This window comes from Rhinolophus ferrumequinum, chromosome 7 (genome assembly GCF_004115265.2).
Source record: "Rhinolophus ferrumequinum isolate MPI-CBG mRhiFer1 chromosome 7, mRhiFer1_v1.p, whole genome shotgun sequence".
In the NCBI taxonomy this organism is placed as follows: domain Eukaryota; kingdom Metazoa; phylum Chordata; class Mammalia; order Chiroptera; family Rhinolophidae; genus Rhinolophus; species Rhinolophus ferrumequinum.
In genome coordinates this window covers 59552141-59574285 of record NC_046290.1, presented here as the reverse complement: position 1 = coordinate 59574285, position 22145 = coordinate 59552141, and the positions used below count along the sequence as shown (strand labels likewise).

Sequence of the window (22145 nt, the reverse complement as noted above, 5' to 3'; positions counted from 1 at the left end):
ATTTAAATTACTATACAAATTTTTTTTAAATGTAGTCTTCAAAATATCTCTGAATTTCAATGTGACTTAATGAATCCTGATAGTAGTATCCATTAGTAAATAAAAAATAAACTTTATAGAGATTTATAAATACTTTTAATCATATATGTCCCATTAAATAATAGTCATTGCTTTTTAAACAATATATCTTTATTCTGTGAGAACTGAGGAGAAATCTCCATTTCCAACCATGTTCTATCAACCGTGTTCAATCAAATAGAAATAAACATTTTTAGATCTTTGTACTGCACTGACCAATTTACCTGATGAATGTAACTTAGAACACCATGACTTCTGAAGAATATTAACATATAGTTACAAAATTAATTATATAATTAATAATGGACATGTGCCACACTCTATTTCTTTCTTTCCTCTTGATTGCTTTCTGTCATGAAATTGCAGCCATGTAACAACTAGTGTGAAGCTCAACAACATTCTGAGAGCTGCCTCCAAACGGGTAAAACTTAACCGTAACTCCAGAGGAAGCACAATTAACAGCACATCAAAACATGTCTAAAGATTGGAATCACTTTCCTTTTTTCCTACTCATAATATGTCTTCTACTCATTATTTAAAAGAGAGTAAGCAAGATGACATTTTTTTTTAAAAAGAACTTTCAAAACAAGAGTGATATATTGTGGACAGTATAAATTTATTTTCTTGATGCAGTTGCTGTTTTCTTCAAATAATTAACTTCATTTGCTCATTAGGTACAATGTATTGGTTGCGTAATCTTTAGTTACATCATGTATATGTCAATTTGCATTGCACATTACTTTATAAACTGTGAAGGGATACGTATAAGGTAGTATATTAGAAGATACTTACTTTTCACCAGGAGAGCCACAGGTAACATCAGTCAGCAGAGAAAAGGCAAAATTCTCCGTCACTTCTGTAAAGTGACTAAATCCTCTAGTGTCCTTGCGCTTTGGGTTAATAAGAGCACAAAGAATCTCGTAGAAAAGATTTCGGCTTTCAATACTGAATGCTTGAGTTTTTCCTTCAACAGTTATCTGGAAAAAAGTACACGTATGAAAATATAGCTTCAAAAATAAACTGCTTACTGGGCCTGGTGGCTCAGGCGGTTAGAGCTCCGTGCTCCTAACTCTGAAGGCTGCCGGTTCGATTCCCACATGGGCCAGTGGGCTCTCAACCACAAGGTTGCCAGTTCAATTCCTCGAGTCCTGCAAGGGATGGCAGGCAGTGCCCCCTGCAACTAAGATTGAACACGGCACCTTGAGCTGAGCTGCCGCTGAGCTCCCACATGGCTCAGTTGGTTGGAGCGCGTCCTCTCAACCACAAGGTTGCCGGTCCAACTCCCGCAAGGGATGGTGGGCTATGCCTCCTGCAACTAGCAACGGCAACTGGACCTGGAGCTGAGCTGCGCCCTCTACAACTAAGACTAAAAGGACAACTTGAAGCTGAATGGCACCCTCCACAACTAAGATGGAAAGGACAACAACTTGACTTGGAAAAAAGGCCTGGAAGTACACGCTGTTCTCCAATAAAAGTCCCGTTCCCCTTAAAAAAATATATTAAATAAATAAATAAATAAAAATAAAAAACAAACTGCTTACATCGTATATATGGTATAATACAGCATGTGTTCTTTATTAGCAGTTATTACCATTAGCAAAATAAGGGTGAACTTATGAAGAATTTAAAAGAAATCAGTATCAAAATTATATTTCAAATACATCCATTTGTACTTTGAAAAGCATAAATAGCCATTTATGAAGGAAAGGCATAATCACCAAAATATTTCTATTCAATAACCAGATCAAAGCCTCAAATCGTTGCATAGATCACTTATTTTCAACTACAGTAATTAGTATCACGAGTCAAAATTAATGTCACTTTTACATCTACCCCAAGGAGTCTTATTCTTTTGACCAACAACTAAGGAAATAAATACAAGAATATCTGTCCAGAATAGAAGTAAGATTATTCTTGATTACCTGTGTTTCAATGAACAGAAGCCAGCACATTTCACTAAAATTCTAAAACATTAAATGAGAAAATCCTTTTCCAATTAAGAGTAATGAAGAGCTCCTGGCATCCTTACCTTTATCCGTAAGCATGAGCCTTTCTACCTTAAAGGACTGGGTTATTTCTTGTTTGAGGGACAAGGAGAGTAAGAGAAAAAAATCGTGATCATGATTTATTATTTTTCCTTGCCAGAATGATGGGGACCCCGACTTTATTGTCTGATTAGGCATGAGTGTGAAGCCATTGACTTATTATTCTACTCCACTCCGACATACCTGAGAAGTCCCTATTAATTCTTCAAAATCCAAATTAGTCATCATCTTCTTTGGGGATTCTACACTGTGCTCCACCTCCCTTATCATACACATGATAACTCTCTATGTAATTTGCACATACCTTTAGTAATGAATTTAAGACAACACTGAAATTATTTGTCTGTTACTCTGACTAGAGCACACTGAGGAAATGGCTCATGTTCCCCATATTTTTTTTTTGAGGTTATCTATAAAGTGCCAAGACAATAGTTGAACTCAAGATCTAAGTTTATAATATGAGTAGCCATCTCAAAGATAGTAAGGAAGAATGGAGACTAATCCACAAGGAAAAGATGATAAAAGATACAGAATAAAAATTTACAATGGAGGAAAAATTACAGTGGAGACAATGAGACCCATTGGATACTGAAACAAACTGAATATGTTAAGCAAAAAATAAGCTCAAGAAATTCTCCCAGGACTCAGAAAAAATACAACAGACAAATATGAAAAATCCGTAAGTTATAACATGCATATAAAAAGAGCCGACAGAAGGAAAAAAAAACCAGTTCCTTGATAAACTAAAGAAATAATTTGATCTAAAAATGCAGCGCTTGCTTTATACCAGAGAAAGTCAGGAAAAGAAACAACACCAGATGTATCTGGGTGATTTTTAAATATCATTTAAGAGTTAAAAAACAATCCTACCAGAAATCAGATAGGAAAAAAAGTTACTAACAGAGGAACAAACATTCAGTTGGACATCACTTTTTTGCAAATGACAGAAGCCACCAGAGAAACATATGAAGTTTAAAGAACTAAAGGCTGTGACCCAAGAATTCTAGAGCCCCAAGTCTTTCATTAATATTCAAGGGCAAAACAAAGTTTCTTTGAGTAAAACACACTCTCACTCACACACACACACACACACACACACACACACACACACACACACACACACACACGGCCCTTGGCTTGTATGGGTGCTGTTCTCAGCATGTTATATTAACTTCTCTAATTCTCACAACAATCTTGTGAGGGAGGTACCAGTGATGTAGGATCTGCCAGCAGTTTCTGGGTGTGGGCTGGGATCATGTCTCATGAAGCTGAAGAATAGACGCACAGACCAGGGAGAAAGAGTTGTAAACGAAGATAGTTTATTAAAGGCAGGAGAAGAGGTTGCATCTCCCACGCAGGAGTGGGTACCCGAAACTGGGAAGCCCAGTGACTGAGGCAAAAGTTCTTACTTTTACACCTTCCCTTGCCTGCTTGGGGAAGGGGGCTGGAGCCTTCTAAGGGAATTCCTCTATCAGGTTTGTCCTGTTTGCCCATCTTGAAGGGATTAACGAAATAACCCATTCCTATCTATCAGATCTGCTCCTTTGTGTGGCCAAAAGGGATTTGAGATAATTTATGAACCTCAAGGTGTATTCTCATATCTTTGTCTGGGAGTGAAGGAGACATTCCAGAACCTGGAGTTTCAGGATATGGCTGATTTTTTTATTATACCAGGAACCCCCCTGTCTACCTAGCAACATACTAACTAACCTGTCTCACCAGTGTTATTTTGTTTTGTTTCCAGACAAGGAGATTGAAGCAGAAAGAGAATAGCTCACTTATCTAAAAGCATGGAGATGGTGATTGGCCCAGGAGACACTGGTGAGGGCCACCCTGCCCTGACTCAAAACATCCCCCCACTTGTTTGTCCTAAAATAATAAAGATTGACTTCCTTTGCAGAAAAGTCAGTCAAAACTATTGCAAGCATGAAATACAAAACCGGGCAGTGAAATATAGAGCTAAGTCTACATTACTGTTAGTGTGATTATAAAATAAATTAAACGTGAAAAATAAGTCTTGACATATAAGACATGTAAAAAATACATATGGTAAGAAAAAGTATTCTGGTTATAAAGGCCATTTTACATTAACAATAAAAAGAAAGAAACCTCCAAATTATCAAAATTGGCTTACAAAAAAGTGGAGAGTCTGGATCACCATGGGAAAAAAATTTATGTCAGGAGAGAAAACAAAAATGGAGACCACAGGAGGGGGAGGGAAGTCTATTAAATTTTTACAGAACATATTATTCCTGTGCTCTTTCAAGTGTTCCTGAGAATACCTACTGAGAAAAAAATAGCAAAAGTCCTTATGTCTTCTCTAAATTATTATGAAATGAGGTTCTGTATTCTAAAATGTAGTGCATTGTACATTCCTTCCCTCTTCTTGGCCAAAATCAACTTGTTCTTGTCCTATGCCTTTCCATCGTTAGAAAATTTAAGTAATACTATTTCCCAGAGTGAGTTCTTATCTCCAGAACTCCGCGTGAAATAGCAGTCACCTCTCTTTGCTTTACAAGCTATTTGGTAAGTCCTCCTCTTCTTGCTGTGTGCTTTATAATTTTCTTTTCTACCATTCAGGCATGGTATTTTAAAGGATACTATAATAAGTAAAATAGGCATAATCATCAAAAACCCTGTGCAAACATTTTAAGTATTTAAAGGTCACTGTGTAAGAAATACAGTATTTAGAAATTCGTATGTATGCACTCAAAAGTTTTTACTTATAAATATGTTGATAAGAAATACCTTGATAAGAAAGTCCCCCCAAAAAAACCCCACAAGAGTTTTTTTTTTCTTTAGTAATATTAAGAACTCTTTTTAGAAATCTTCTTTCATTTACATTCTTAGGATCTAACAGTGCCATTTGATTCCATCATTTGCAAAAGTGTAAATAAATAAATAGGTTTAAAATAAAACCTGGTTGGTCTAAGTCCACACCATTTGAATACCTGAAATCACCTGGTCATTCCTGCATTTTCCTTTTCTGTGAAAGTTCTCAGTGCCCAGGCAGAGCAAAGAACAAGCAGAGGGCAACACCTCCCGTTCCGTGGCATTTAAACAGGAAAAGCTATGTAGTGAGTGTAGCTCACGTTCTCATTTTATGGACTCAAAAAACTGAGACAATTTCAAAAGCTATTCGTCCAGTTTCTGGAGAATCAGACAGACCCTGTAGCTTCTAACATCTGGGGCCTCTTTTCAGACACTGGACCGCCTGCCCTTCCTGCTACAGATTACTCATCGCTCTCTCTTTGAGTTGAGACTGAGGTTTCCAAGCAGGCATACGTCACATGAAAGAAGTACAGTGTCAGATACGATGGATTCTACTCTTACGTTCAGAAATTTCACTCTTATAATTTCATGATAACTGACATTATAATTGTGTATATGTTGTTTCTTTTTTTTTTTTTTTTTTTTAATCTTTTTTTTTTTTAATTTTGTTTAATTTACCAAACCTTAGTAAACCAATTGCTGACACTTACAAGGGCTCTTACCTTGTCTATTAAATGCATCACGGCACTGAGCTGTTCATCTGTGCTTTCCGTGGCCACTTGCATGCTGATGCTATGGAGTACTCTGTTGAGAATGTCACCATCTAGGGGCTGTTGTAGCTGATCTGCAAGCCCCCAAACGGCCTGTGAATCCGCATCCGAGACAACAGTAACATTAGCAGTCCCATACGCTTGATCAATTCTGGCCCCACCTTTGGGGTCAAACAGCACAATCTGGAAGCGTTTAGGAAATGGATTTAAAGACCCCGTCTCTGGGGTTAGGATGACATCCAATACGGTATTTCTCTGGCCAGGTTCAAAGACCAAGGTGCCTTCAGTTCTCACAAAATCCTTCCCAGAAATAGCTGGAGATATGAGGGTACGACCAATTGTTTCAGCACTCCTCAACTCCTAGAAATTAAACAACACCACTTCAGTGAAAGTCCAACACTCTGACCTTGTCCTAAACAAATTCTTATTATTTAAGCAAATTCTGCTTCTCTTAAACAAACTGATGGGCCATAACAATATTACTACTTAAAACATGGGGTTTTGTACTGTTTTTGATCTCCTAAGATAAATTAGAGAGATAAATACAAATCACACAGTGATGAGGCTAGGAAAGATAGATGCCTTAGAATAAATCAAGAAAGAGTTAGAAAATAAATGGCACTACTGCCTTAACAGAATTTCTTCTCAATTGTGAGCACACTAAAAATTGTGCTTTAAATAACACATGCTGCAAAACCTAAGTATGGAGGAAAAGAGGGAATGATTACATTTTTATTCTCACCTAGAAATTTTGGGGAAATGGGGTTTGGGGGAGTAAACAAAAGGCAGAGGGGAGGTAGGAGGAAGCAGAAGAAATCGGTCTCTTGTTGTTTTACACTTAGATATGAAAATACCCTACAGAATAACGAACCTTGGGCATGTATACCTCTGAATTTCTACAAATTTTGGCTATTAAAAGTTTTTTGTAAATTGGAACATGAGAATTTAGTCAAGGAAGAAGCAAAGTAATGTGCACTTAGTTACTATTGAGCCACCAATTATTAAACTCCTAGGACATGGCCAGGTGGCATACTGTAAACACAGATGTGATTAATAGAATACCTGAACTCACAGAACCTATTCTTTCAGAGGATAGAGACAGAACAAAAATTACAGCATTAACAGTATAATTTTTTATGAAGATGAATTCTATGGAGAAAAATAAGAGTAGGTAAGGGCATGTAGGGTGATGGTAAGGTACTGTTTTAGATAAGGTTGATCAGGGAAGCTCTTGATGTGATATGTGAACAGAGACCTAGGTGATGTAAAGGAACAGGCTATGTGTAAGGATCTGGAGGGGAAATATTCTAGGCCGAGGGGACAGCAATTACAAAGTCCCTGAGGTGGGAACCATCTTTGAATGTGAGAGGAAGAGCCAGAAGATCAATGGTGATTGGAAGAAGGACGAAAGCACAAGAAACTGACATTGAAAAGCTGGGCAGGGGTCAGATCATGCATGTCCATTACACAAACTGTGGCAGGAAGACACTGGAAGATTCCATCAGAAGAGTGACACATTTTATTTCATATTTTCATGAGTATTCTTGTGCATAGTTAGGCTGTAGCAGGGATGATCATGGAGACAGGGAGAAGAGATAAGAGGTTTTTGCATTAGCTCATGCAAAAAATAATGGGAGCTTGAAGTAGGGTTGTATGAGTATGAAGAGTAAGAAGTGCTCAGATTGGGAATATATTTGACTGTAGAGTCAGTACGACTTTGTGGTTAATTCAATGTTGGGTGGATAGGAAGAGAACTGAAGATAACTCTCACCTGTTTGCCTGGATGAATGGTGGAAAACTGGGGCAAATATTGTTAATGGAGAAATCAAGAGTTACTATACATAAGCCTGAAATGACTTTTAGATATTCAAATGCAGATGTCAAGTAGAAGTAATCAGATATATGAATCTGAATCAGGGTGGTGAAATGGCTGTTGATAAAAATTCAGATATTTAAAGAAAACAGGTCTGGATGGTCTAAGCTAAAGAGTAAGTCTAGATGCACCCCCAGATGTTTTGGTCAGGTACACCAACACAGGCAACAGGACGAAGCTGCCAGTAAGCAAAGAGTAGGAAAGAGTGGTGCTCCAGAAGCCCAAAAGAGAACAGCATGTTTCTAGAAGGAGGAAGTGACCAACTGTGTTGAAAAACAAAAAAATCAAGGAAGAAAAAGGGTTTTTAAGAACACCTGCAGCACTATGGTAGGAAAAAAAAGCCTCACGGAAGGAAGTAACACCAAAGTCTATTGGCTTCAGAATGGATAAATTAAGTGTCCATTGGAATACTATGTCACAGTAAGAGTGAAAAACTACACCTATTAACATGGGTATTTCTCAGAAACCTATTGTTGAGCAACAAAGCACACCATAAGACAATACAATTGGCAGAACCTCATTTGTGTAATTTCCAAAACAGGTAAATTACCTAATCAGCATATGGTAGGTGGTAACACTATAAATAAAAGCAAGGGAATAATTCAACATGAAATTCAGGATAGTGGTTATCTGCAAGATGAGGAGAGGTCATCTTGCCAGGTAAAAGCAGGATGGCATGAGAGAAGGGTTCATGACGGCTAGTTCTTTCATCCTATTAAAGCTGAACTTCTTAAGCTAGATGGTGGTGCCTTTACTACTATAAACTATAAGAATATATTCTGTCCACTATTTTCCGGCAGTATTTATTTCACAATTCAGACATTTAAAGGAGAGGGAACAATCAAAATGTGCTTGTATTTATAAAATACATATTTAAAAAAAAAAAAACAAAAACAAGCAGCACTATGCAATTTAAAAGCAACAATGGAAATCAATATAGAAATAGTCTTTGAATAGAACAGGCAATGTGAGAATAAGGAGGAAAGGCATGTTCTTTATTGAACTTGTGTGCTTTGGGCTAGTATACACATATATAAATGAAAGGATTTGAAATTGGTTTTCAAATTTGGCTTATCCGTAGGCGTATTTAATTTAATGATAACTGGAATGATATTTTCATTATCTCAAATCTTTATATCCTTAACTTTATATCATAAATATATAGATATAAGGGAACTCATGCTAAGACCAGAATATTTATATACTGGGAATTCTGACCTACCACAGGGTATGTATATGATAGCCACTGTTTTAACTACATTCTGAAAACTTATTTAAAGTAAAATGAAGATTGATATCATCGCAATATAATAGCAACTTGGTCCACAATGATTTCCTCATTCTTACTGGAAAATAGAATTATATGTCTTTGTCTTCTAGGAGATGCCTAGCATTCAGAGAGAGAAAACGCATGGGGCAATGAACCGAGAGGAAAATAAAATAATACCAGATACGTGAAAGTTTTGTTTCTAATTTTTAAAATGAAACTTATTTTGACATAACTGTATATTCATATGCAGTTATGAGAAATGAAAAAAGAGTGATCTCCTGTACCCTTTACTCGGTAGCCCTTGTTGGTAACTACACTAGATCACAACCAGGATAGTGACACTGATACAGTCAAGATATAGAAGTTTCCCATCACCACAGGGGTCCTTCCTGTTGATTTTTATAGTTATAAAATACGCTATATGAGTTACATATGTGTGACAGCACATGTTTTTCAAGGAATCATTTATGAAAAATCTAGAAAGAATATAAGTAAATATGATAGAGACAGTGGCGTTCAGATTCTTATTTTGGCGACTTCAATTCCTCTCTTATCTGTGAACTAGCTTAAAAGGTGCATCATCTGTTCTGTTCTTCATCTCCAGTTCCCTTCTTTCACTCTACAAAGTAGTGAGCCTGTGATGATGTAATTTCATGGGAGAAGAAGAACGAAGCACATAATTTTTCTCATTTCTTTTCCTATCTTAAATGCTCGAAAGGAAAAATACTAAAAATCTCGCCACTATGAATCATTCTTTTTGTGTTCATGCCACTTCAGAGCTATTTATAATAGAGTTTATTTCTAGAGTCCCATATGATAGTTTTGTCGTCTTGTCGGCCCAGCTGTGGGCACTGTCATCAAGATAAGCTTTTCTGCCTGGCAAGCTTCCAGGATAGCCTACTACCCAGAGCTCTAGTCTTCACCTCCCATCCCTGACTCACGTGATCACTGCAGCAAACTGGTGCACGTATGCTGTATTTCATGCACAGGATGTTCTGTTTGAGCCACCCAGTAGTGACACAATCAAGCACATACTAAACAGCAGTTTGTTAAAACAAAAACAAAAACAAAAAAAACCTTTGAAACCTTGAGGATTAAAAAGCCACCAGACTTGCGATCTTGAAACAGTGGAAAGGGTAGCACTGTCCAGAACGAGTTTTCAAACTGTGGGTTTCTTGGAGTTATATGAGTAAAGGAGAGAAAAAAGCAAGGACTAAGGTGGGCAAGTTCCAATCCCCACCACCATGCTTCAAGCAGAGTGAGATAACCCTTTGTCTTAATATATTAGAGTTTTGCTGCTAAAACAAAGTTTAAAAAATGATGCTGGAAAGGTGTATGGTGTTGTTTGGACCAACCCCAGGACCTGGTCACTTAGTGTTACGCAGCACACTCTTCTGAGTCCCTGGATATCCACCTACTCCCTTTCAACTGATGTCACCTAATAGGATGGATGTGAAAAGTGGCAGTAAGACTGCATGAACTCATGGATTTCAAGAAACATAAAGACAAGTTAGTATTTGAAGGTCTGGAGAAGACTGTCAACTAGTTCAGTTATAAACAATAATAAAGACCCTTATTTTTTGTTTTAAGTTTGATAAAGTAACACTGTGAAGAAATTTTGGGGGTGGGGGATGGGAGATGAAGGAAAGGGGGATCAAATATATGGGGATGGAAGGAGAACTGACTCTGGGTGGTGAATACACAATGGGATTTATAGATGATGTAATACAGAATTGTACACCTGAAATCTATGTAATTTTACTAAGAATTGTCACCCCAATAAATTTTTTAAAAAAAGAAGAAATTTTAACTCTCTAGAGATCTTACAGAACAGATTTATGGAAGACAGCTTGCATTGTACAACATACTTTTGCAAAAGAAAGAACAATGCAAAACACTATCATTTTGAAACATGATATAAGTGAAAAAATGGAACAGTTTTAAGGATACAGCTTAATGTAATAAACAATGTGAATTATGATGGAATCATAACAAAATAATGCATCGATTATTCTCCATTTCATGATACATGCTCTAGTTAAAGATGAAAACCTTAATGTATGTTATTAGATATCCCACGCTTACCTGGGTACTGAAGTTAACAGATACCATCAGTCCTGTTCCAGAATCTCTGGCCACCTGCAAACTGATGAAAGTGGCCTTTTTATGAGACACAGGCAGCCGAGAACCCACAGAAAAATACACAAGGCTTTGAGGTTCAACACTTCGTAAGAATTGAATCTGTGCAAATTTGGCACTATTGTTTATTGCTGCTCCAGCAGTTACTTCGTACAGTTCCACAAAAAAATGCATTTCAACTTGAGGTATCTGATGATGGGGCGGAAAAAAAAGGATGATTACGAATATATTTCTATTTTTAGATAATTCTGATGTTAAGAATTAGTATTATTCATATACACAATTACACAAATAAATATCAATCTAGAAACACATTCTGTATAAATACAGAATTAAATTCTTAGATTACCATGGGGTTTATTTTTTTGGTCTTTCTTTAAGAAACATCATTACTACCTCTGGGTGAGCTTCTTACCAGAAAATCAATGTTAGTAGACAACCTATGTGTACTTCAATAAGCAAAAGTATAAATAAAATATATTTAGACATGAACTGTTATTTAGTAGTTAAAAGGAATGAACTATTTCAATACTTTTCGATGTGGATGGATCTGAAAACATGATATTGAGTGGAAAAAAAATCAAGGTGCGTAACAATATATGTTATTGTTATATGTAAAATCATGATACAATCAATGTAAAATGAAAAATTACATAAAGCTTACTACATATAATTAATGGATACACATCTATTTAAATATTTTAACACAAAAAAATGCCATGACAGTAGTTGGCTCGGGTTGGAGGGATTGGGTTGGGGACAGGGCAGGCTGTGGAATAAAAAAGGTTTTACATAAATATGACCAAATATTGATAATAGTCAATTCTGTAAGTTTAGATCTTTTTCAAAATTTCCCAAAATTCAGTATCAAATAAGTCTAAATTTAGTCTGCTGGGTTATAATTTGCTTATGTTTCTCCTCGTTCTTTCACCTCAGTTTTCAATCATCTCAATTTATTTTCTAAAGCCTGTGTTCAATTTTACAACATGCTGTCAATCATCTGTCTTTACTTATTTACTCTTACACAATAATCTAAACATCTCAGCAGCATTGTTAGTTTCCCGACACAGCTCAATGAAGCTAAGCTGACAGACACATTTTCAACTGCATTTGTCATTGTCTTATTTGATACACTGCATCACTTTTATTTATCAGCAAGGGCCTCATTCATCATTTGTTTAGTTATCATTTTAATGAGACTTACTATGTCATGAAACAATATAACAAACTCTTCAGTATTACCCAAGAATAAGTCCTATCTTAGTCACAGTAAATGAACTTAATCTCCTTTTATTGTCTAAAGAAATATGTTTCGCTTTCCTACAGTACGTATCATTCTTTATCATTTCCTACAGTACGCATCATTTCTGATTAACTACCAGTAAATATTGAAATATGGAGAAAACTGTACTCTCCCACTTTTGAGAAACTAAATTTGGCAAATACAATAACTAAACTAAAAAAATACTAGGAAAGTAGGGGTAACTATTTTCAAGAACTATTATTCCCTAATGGCCAAGAGAGCCTTAACTCACAATTGTTTCACTTAACTAAGGTTTTCAGCATGTTACATTATTTTATTTTTCAGTATATTACATTGCAACATAGACTCTTTATTTTTCATAAAAAATTTCTTGTTATTGTGATGATGATTAGAACATTACTTACAACCACTTAGAGTCAAAACAATATGTTGTAACCTAAATAAGAAACTGTCTAAAATTGAACAATGTAAAGACAGATGCCAAACATAATTAGACTAGAGACAAAAGGAATTTTCCAGTTTTACAAAGAAATACTCTATTCAAACAATGTCAGAGTATATTGGGAAACCAAAACTCACAGATCGTATCTGAATCTCTCCAGACTTAAATATGACTGGAGACTCACAAGAACCCATTTTCTGTGTAACTGCCAGCGAGGTGCTTTTGTAGTTGGATCAGAAGCATTCCAGGATGATCTTTTGCCCCGCTAGTGTAAAATGTTTTTTTCTGGGCTCATATTTGTTCAGAAGCAAACAATCGAAGTAATGATGAACTAATAATACCTTACTTAAATATTTTTAAAAATATGTGCAACACATGTTTCAAAATCTGTTTACTTTGAACAGATTTTGTGGGTTAAAGTGTGCTTCCTCAGTTAATTAACTATTACCTTTACACATTTTGTTAATATAAAACCGTTAGATATAGCAGAAGGAAGGGGGAATTGAAAAGACGAGTTCTAATCCTGTACTAGGGAAAGTTACTTCAATTCTTCATAACTTGAAGATGAAAATATTAAATAACTGTAGAGGCGATAATTAGAGATATGAGTAAAAACCTTTGAGTTGAGGGTCACAAGACTGGATTAAGTTTATGAGAAATGACCATTAATCGCTAGTATAATTCTATGGATGATGTGTTGTGTTTGTCGTGTTGTGGTGTTGTGTTATAACTCCCCTTCCACAGTATCATGGTAGCTACTACTGAGTCACTAAACTGCCTTGAGCTTCATTCCCATTCATTGTGAATAATAATTATCCCAATCCTTTCTCATGAAGGGCCAATTCCTCGTGAAGAACTGTGCAAAGAGCCTCTCATTCATTATACCGTGTACTCTAAGCCTTATTATTAACCGCATCAAACCTAGGAGGCTCAGGAAGGATAAGTAACTTGTCCAATGTCACCCAGCTAATTAGTGGACGAGCTAACATTTGAACCTAGGTCTTCTATCATCAGAGCCCAAACTCTTAACCACCATACTACCTCCGAGAATAAGCTCGGTATCCTTGGAGGCCTTACTCTGATTAAAAAAAACACAGAGATGGTTCTTAGGTCAAAAGTCAAGGAATGGTTAGTTGTGCCACTCTTCTGGGACCTCCAGATAATCTCTCAAAGCCCACTGCGAAAGAACATGTCTGCAGAACCAGCTTCATTTCTATGTCTAGGTATCAGTTTGTCAGACATAAAGGGAAGAATTTGAACTGGATGAGTTTCCCTCTAGTCATAAAATGCAATTTGTTAAAATGCATATTAGAAGCTGATAGTACTTTTTTAAAAAATATGTTTTCCATTCTTCTAGATATACAATCTTCTCTTTTTAAAATTTTTCTCTTACTAAAACTGGAATGTATATTTACTCTTGCCTAAATCTTGCCTTTTAACAGCTGAGAAGACAATGAGAGCAAAATGCCTTGAAAATTAGCTCCAGGAGAAAACTCAATTCTAGGATTTGAACATTACATTAGAGAGAGAAATAAGAAGTAAGACCAAATTCATTTTCTTGCCTAACTGAAACTACTTGGATATGGGCTCAGTAATATTTCCCGAGTTAGGAGAAAGGATATACAAGTGTACTGCCTACTACATTCTCTTTCCCCTTAATTATAATTTAATATCTAGAAATTCCCTTAATATTCTCCTGCAAGGCAGGCAAGCTCAGAGGAAGCAGTCTCTTCTCCCACCTACACTCTAACTTTCCTATTTCCTTCCTTTCAGCTTCTCTAAGACTACCCCTGTTTGGCTGTTCTCCTTTCCCTCTCTCTGGCACGTAGAGACCCCTTCAAACAGTATTAAAGCACAATTCTCCATTTTTCAGTATGTTTACCTACTGTACCTGGCTGATTTCACCAATAAGGTATTTCCACTCTGTGAAAATTGTTGTCATCTCTAAATACACACAAAAGAACTAAGTCAGCAAAAGACTGATAAAGACATTTATCCAAACAGCAATACAGGATTAAACTGGCTTTGATCTCAAAGTCTTTTCTCATAATTCTACAGTTAATATCTATTGTATGAGACAGATGTTTTAAGTCTAGTGAAATATGTCCAAGATTCTAATTCATCAAAATTCCTACTTGAGATAAAAACGCAGAATAGAATTTTCAATAATTCATGTATGCAACACATATTTATGAAGGATGATCGGATGAATGCAAATATTAATAAAAACCATGTTCTAATTTTCAAGCAACTTAGAGTCCAACAGTCAAGATAAAAAAGTTTTGATCCCGCATATAACTGATAACTTCCCTAAGAAAGGTACAGATAAAGTCTTTGTAAATTTAGAGAATTAAGAATTCTAACTGGAGCTACCATGGGAAGCACCATGGAGGAGCTCATGTTCTAATTAGTCCTTAAGGGAGAGAGAGGAAATGCGGGACTCGGGAGTTGTGGAAGGTGTAAAACCATTTGAGCAAATACACAGAAGAGGGTTTAGATGTTTTCAAGTAGAATAACATGATCAAATGTTTTGAATATTGAAATTTTAGTTCCTCCTTTTCGGTGTGATCGGAAGTATGAGCTGATGAAACTCCAACTCAAGAAGAGTAAAATACAATAAAACGATGTGTTAAATTAGACTGCAAAAATCAGTGGGAATTCAGTATTTTAAAAACCTTATTTCCTAGCTCTATCACTACTAAGGTAGCTCAGAACAGCAGCACCTTTACCAACCATCAACTTTCACGCATATCTCTAGTACATAGATTGAGACTTCAAAAACTAATTCTGATAAAAGAAATAAAGTCCTTGGACAGTAGTTGATTAGATGGCTTAAGATCGGGAAAAATCAGGATGGGTCAGGATGGGTCTGTTATTGCTATAAATCAAATATCCTTCCAGGGATTTGTAAAGCCAAATGAAAAGACCAAAGACCCGCTTAATAGAACTTGCAGTGACGCGACACGACTGCAAGTAGCAAAAAGAAAATCATTTAGTAGCAAAAAGAAAATCATTTAGTAAGTATTTTAAATTAATTGAATCTGAGTCTTAAAAAAAAAAAAAAAATCCCTGTATACGTACATGGACCTGCGAAGTTCAAACCTGCATTGTTCAATGGTCAACTGTATTTTCAATCCACAATTGGGAACCCACGTATGGGGAGGGCCACCGCAAGTTATAAGCAGATTTTTTACTTCAAGTGTGGTTGGCATCCCTAACCCCGGCATTATTTAAGAGTCAACTGCAATTGTATTTGTATATGCTTCTTCTGCTGTCTTAAGTACATGCTGTCTTCTGCATGTCTTTGGCATGTACAAAGAAACCATGACACTCTGAACATTTATAATATTATGACTAGTTTTTGTATTAAATATCTGAGTTTAGCAAATTAAGGAGTAGACAAAGAGCAAATAATACTGAGTGCTTCTTAGGCATTAAAGTATCATAGAATAGTCATTTAAAAACCCACACACAATTACTAAAGGACTGAAGCTGTGAGGTCATCAGTGACCAATACCAACTGAATAATGAAGATTCCTTTGGACAGAGGGGGGATGCCTGTCTCCTGGGTGCCATGTACAACACAGACAGAAATTTATGCAAATGCTCAGGAAGCATGGCCTCTGTCCCTCTTCAGCTGATCAAAATTGCACTTTCTAACTAGATGTAAATAATGAAAGAACTTTCATTCTGTGATGACATCAATGGGTATAATCGGATACGATCAAATCTGTGGGCGCGATAAAAGCAAAACACTAAACATTCAGAGGAATTGGAGATAACTACTCTGGCGAAAAATGACTCAAGGGGCCCTTCACATAATGAGCAGGTGGGCCAGGAAGAATTTTGGAAATGACAAGAAACAGAAACAGAAAAATACAGAAGGGCTTTTTTTAAAAAAATGAGATATAATTAACATATAACATGTATTAGTTTTAGGTGCACGATAATGAGTTTACTTATCAAAAATTCTCTAATGTAATAAATTCTAAGTTTTAAATCTACTGCCCAGCAAAGAGAATTAGACGTATGGCTAGGCGAGGCACAAGGGATCTCCACATACCCAATGTGTAAGTCACAGTAAAGTGGCATTAAAATTATAATTCTAAAGAAATACAAGGAATGATAAGTTGACAATACTGTGCTCATCATTTCTTACCTTCCCTGATTTGAGCTCAATGGGGATAAAGCACTTTGTTTGACCTGTTGTACAGGTTGTGGTCCCTGAAACAGACAGAAGTGTATCCATCAGGTTCACACCATCCTTCTGGAGTGTAGTGGCTGTTTTGTTCAATGTGACTCGCCAAAAGACCTTGACATCTTCAAAGGCCCTAGGAACAAAGCAAAACTTAGGCAAATACAGTGACACAGTGTGCTATCCCTGTGTCTAACACAGAATGTGTTATCACTCTGAATTTAAGGCATACTTTACATGGCATTCTTTGACCATGTAAAGAATGCTGAATAAGTATTTATTGAAATATTACGTACCAGGAATGTGAAAACAAGTAATATTTTTCTGCCTACTATGCCTATTATATACCAGAAATATGAAAATAAAACTTATAGCAAATCTCTGCCTTCAAGCACAATGTTCCTCATTTGTCTTTTTTAAATTAAATTTATTGGGGTGACAATGGTTAATAAAATTATACAGGTTTCAGGTGTACAATTCTATAATATAGCATCTGTATATTGTATTATGTTTTAAAAACCCAAAGTCACTCATTTGTCTTTTTTTTTTTTTAAGATTTTATTGGGGAAGGGGAACAGGACTTTATTGGGGAACAGTGTGTACTTCCAGGACTTTTTTCCAAGTCAAGTTGTTGTCCTTTCAGTCTTAGTTGTGGAGGGTGCAGCTCAGCTCCAGGTCCAGTTGCTGTTACTAGTTGCAGGGGGCGCAGCCCACCATCCCGTGCAGGAGTCGAACCGGCAACCCTGTGGTTGAGAGGATGCACTCCAGCTAACCAGGAGCCATCCGGGAACTTAGCGGCAGCTCAGCTCAAGATGCTGTGTTCAATTTTAGTTGCAGGGGGCGCTGCCCACCATCCCTTGCAGGACTGGAGGAATTGAACTGGTAACCTTGTGGTTGAGAGCCCACTGGCCCATGTGGGAATCGAACCAGCAGCCTTCGGAGTTAGAAGCATGGAGCTCTAACCGACTGAGCCACGGGACCAGCCCTCATTTGTCTTTTAACAGGAATTATTCTAAAGAAAAAACACTACTGCTAAAATGGTTTTTATAAAAATAAATGGCAAGAGATAATCTTCATTTTCAGAGACTATTTAGGCCCAAAATGAAAAAAGGTTTTATATATATATATGTACACACACACACACACACACATGCATACACATGTATATGTGTGCATACTAAATGCATGGGTGTGATGAGCATTCAGAAAATGTGTACTATGCAATATTAAATTGCAGGCTAATTTGGTACTCCAAGTCTCCCTAACAGTAAATGGTTATGCATGCAGAGTGATCAGAGAATAACAATTATGACAAAGTGATGACTCACATAATCTGACATTTGTATGGTACTTTAAGAAGTACAGAATGTTCAAGGTAGCCCTAAGTCACACTCATAAACCAACTGTGATAAATCACAGATGAAGAACTAGAGCATCTGAAAACTGACATACCAAATTCTACACTACCTTCTTTTATCAACATTTCTTCCTACCTTCACTATCTTATCGATTCAAATTAGATACTGTATAGACACACAGGCTGCAACATCTTCCACCTGTATATAAACATACCTGTTTGGCTGCCTTGTGACAATCAGATGCAGTCTGTTCCTATCCGCTCCTTCCGCCAGCTCGAGTCCGCGCTGGGACGACTCACTGAATCCTATGATGCCATTTTGAAGATCACTTCCTGAAAAGAAAAATGGACAGTTATAATATACTGAAATCTTTAAAGGATCTCCAATGCTTCACTAATCTTTCCAGCTCAGATAGTATAAAAGTGAGAAATTCACAAGTGAGTGGGGGAGCTATAATGTTTAAAGATCTTTCCTAAAAATAGACCGGAATTAAAATGATAAACATTAAGATAGCTAACACTTTGAGAACAGAAGACCGGAAGAAAAACACATGAAATCCTTGTCTCCATACTGACATATGTGCTCATCTCTCTCTGATGAGATTCTGTATTTGACAGTCCTTCACGTTTTCTCTCTGTTCACTGTTTAAAGTCAGTATATCCTCAGAGAAGGCATGTTCTACCAGAGCAGCAATTGTTTTGTTTACTGCTGTATCCCCAATACCAAGAAGAGTGGCAAGCATATTGCAAGTGTTCGGTAAATACTTCTTAAATAAATGAACTCCATTTAACTGATTTACCGTCCAATAAGAGAGTTGACCAAAAGACGATTTATGTAATGCATTCAGTTACTTGCCCCAGAGAAAAACAGAATTATTAAGAAACTCCTGAGTATCTCTGAGTAAAAGAAGCTGCTCTTAGCAACACTTGAGATTACAGGCACCGTCACACTACCAAATTATGTTTCAATTGGAAAAAACCTAGGGCCCACACTACACTGAAATAGTCCATTGTTTTAGCATAGTGTCATCTGAAACTTGCAAGTACTGTGTAGAACTATAGAGCAGAGTGGGCAAGAATCATGAGATGGTCTTGTCAATACTTTAATGAGTGTAAGGTACTGACAAGCCAAGCTAATCCACTTAAAGGAATACAGTATGTTTTCAGAGGAAAACTGCAAATTATCACCAAAAGATTTTATAAGATACATGAGGAACTCTTTAAAAAAAAAAAAAGATTGCTTTTTTTTAAGCCATTGTAATACATACACCCAATAGTACAGAAGCTATATGACTGCACTGGTTCAAAAGTGGAACAAAAGAAAATAGTTTTAATCTATTTCTCAACAAAGAATTTCCTGGCAAAGAGATCTTAGACTTTGGGAGTTAGGAAATTCAGAATGAGGTTTCAAAACAAGATAGGCAATTGTGTACTTGGATGACTAAATTAAGCATTTTCTAGAGGAAGAACATGGATTTCAGTATGTTTAAAGTTTTCCCTATATTGTAAAAATATACATTTAGAGATTATTTAACTGGCTCTGAGCTAAGTGACATTTACAGTCCTAAATTAAATTCTAGCCTGGCACCTCAGAACAATATCATGTGTTCATGTTCTGAATCCATACCACGGGAAAACAATGTTTTAATGAATTCTATGCATGATTCAAGTAATTTACCCCCTTGAACTGAATTTAGTATAGAATGAGAATGATCTTATTACAAATCTCGCATCACAAAAGTACATTTTCATCTCTATCACTCCAAAGATATACCTGTAATAATGATCATGGAAAAAGCTGCAAATCCAGTGTCATCCTTTCCCTTCACAATCTGTGCTCCTCCTTGAGGGTCTGTGAGAAACACATAGAAGAATTCCTGCCCCTCAGGCTCCTCATCATCCAAAATTGGAACAAATACTTTACGTTCTCTTTCTCCATCTACAAACGTAAGGAGAAGAGTTTGTTCTTCAAAGTCGTGTTCTTCAATTGCCCATGTTAGGTTGGAAATGCCATAAATATCATGAAAGGGCAATGCACTCGGTTCCTTCTGAGCAGATCTTTCACCAAACGTATTAACGGTTACACTGACATTGCCAGCAGACCCACCAGTCCTTCGGATAAGAACTTCCGCAAGATTAAATGTGCCATTCTTCATCTCCTCTTCAATGTAAACAACGGGTGGTCCAAGACTAAATATCCCGTGAATGGAAAGATTTGCACTTACAGTGGCCACATCAGACATGGCAGGTGTACCAGGGAGGGTGATAGGTTTCTCGGGAATGGCAGATATACCAGTTACCTCAGTAACAATGGCAACCATTTCGGTTGGCTGTGGAATGGCAGTTATCTTGGTTGTGTCAGGGTGTGTGAGGTAGGAGTCAGTCTCTACAGGAATGAGAGCTGTGTCAACTGCTATAGCCACAGTTGTCTTGGGGAAAGAAACATCCATTCCTGCCAGGTCATCATTATCCAATATTGTGATCACTGCCACACTGAAATCTAGATTCAAGCGTGGTCTCCAATTAGCTTTTGTAAACTTCTGTGATCCTTTGATTTCTACTGAAGTTAGGTTAATGTAAAACAATTCTTCTATCTCAGGAAGCTGATCATTAATAATGATTATTTCAAAATTAACCTCAGCTTGGAATTTTTGAAAAAGTAGTTCCCCATTCTGAACAGGCTCGAAATCTTCCAGCGGCTTTGCAGTTCCTGCAGTTGTCTGATAGGAAACTTTAATAAGATTGCCATGAAACCCAAAGAGTCTTTGTACATGTAATCTGATCATCTGTGTATCCTCTGACACTATGATATTTCTTGAACTAGGGGAAAATTGAAAGACTCCCATTGGTTCAATTTCAGCAACGGTGAAACCTGATCTGGAAAAAAAATTAAATCATGAAAGAAATGATGAAAAACAGGAATACCAACCACTGTAGAGATTCATCTTTTACATATTTAAGATGCTGCTCATGAAGGCATCTTAAAAATGACATGCTCTTTCAAATTCCATAAAACCTTATTTACTTATTGATGACTATACTAAAGCACAGGAAATGTAAGAACAGGAGCTGCAATAGCAGGTAACAGGACCTAACAAGTTTTAACCCAGTAAAGAGCTCATAGGTCTCTGCTTTGTTTCTCCAGTCATCCCAGAGCAGCTCTCTGAAGGGTCTGAAACATCAGGTTCTCTCTTATCATCAGCATACAGGGAACCAAAACCTCTTAGGATGCTGTGGATATCAGCCAGGTTTCTCACCTACCAAACAGAAATAGTTGCCCCTACTAGATACAAAACCCTTGCTTTTTCCAACGGGCCTGTAATGGGACTATTTTCTCACTCAAATGTTGCTCAAATTTTACATGAGAATTAGAAGAAACATGCAAGATTGAGTGATTAATCCTTAGCTTTATCCTATGGAGTTTTGTTGTGAGTTAATAGCTATGTCAGAGGTAACACTGGGAGCCCATCAGCCTAATCCAGACCACAGACATATTTTTGGGGGCTAATTTTTTTTTTTTAATTTAAATGTGAATGCCTTTAGGGAGGACACCCCAGAGCCCATTGCTCTCTGTTGTCAAGCACTGATAGCTCAACACATAGCACAGTGGTTGAGAGCTCACAGTGGTCAGACAGCCTGGATTCAAATCATGATACCAACACTTATTAGCTATGTGACACGAGGTCCACTCCACAATCTATCCGTGACTCATTTTCTTCATCTATGAAATGGGACTAATAATAGCATCTAGGTCATATGGCTGTGGTGAAGAGTAAGAGTAAACATATACCTTTCCTACAGCAACGCCTGGCCTAGGATGAACACTATAAAACTGTCAGCTATTACTGTTGTTAAAGGCATTTGAATTTGTTACCCTGAAATACATTCTGTGGCCAAACACTTTTGAAATGATTATGTGTTCTCCAAAGCCATATGTGAT

The 22145-nt window shown here is 36.7% G+C and overlaps 1 protein-coding gene across 1 annotated transcript in view; it reads right to left on the bottom strand.

Moving 5' to 3' along the window:
* ADGRV1 (adhesion G protein-coupled receptor V1) overlaps positions 1-22145 on the bottom strand; it is a 503549-nt gene that overhangs the window by 280342 nt on the left and 201062 nt on the right. Inside the window, exons 74-79 of the mRNA XM_033111093.1 lie at positions 19980-21082; positions 18421-18538; positions 16813-16984; positions 10894-11136; positions 5618-6025; positions 871-1055 (exon numbers count right to left, since the gene is read on the bottom strand). Of these exons, the coding sequence (XP_032966984.1) occupies positions 871-1055; positions 5618-6025; positions 10894-11136; positions 16813-16984; positions 18421-18538; positions 19980-21082 (2229 nt within the window). The remainder of the gene's footprint in view (positions 1-870; positions 1056-5617; positions 6026-10893; positions 11137-16812; positions 16985-18420; positions 18539-19979; positions 21083-22145) is intronic.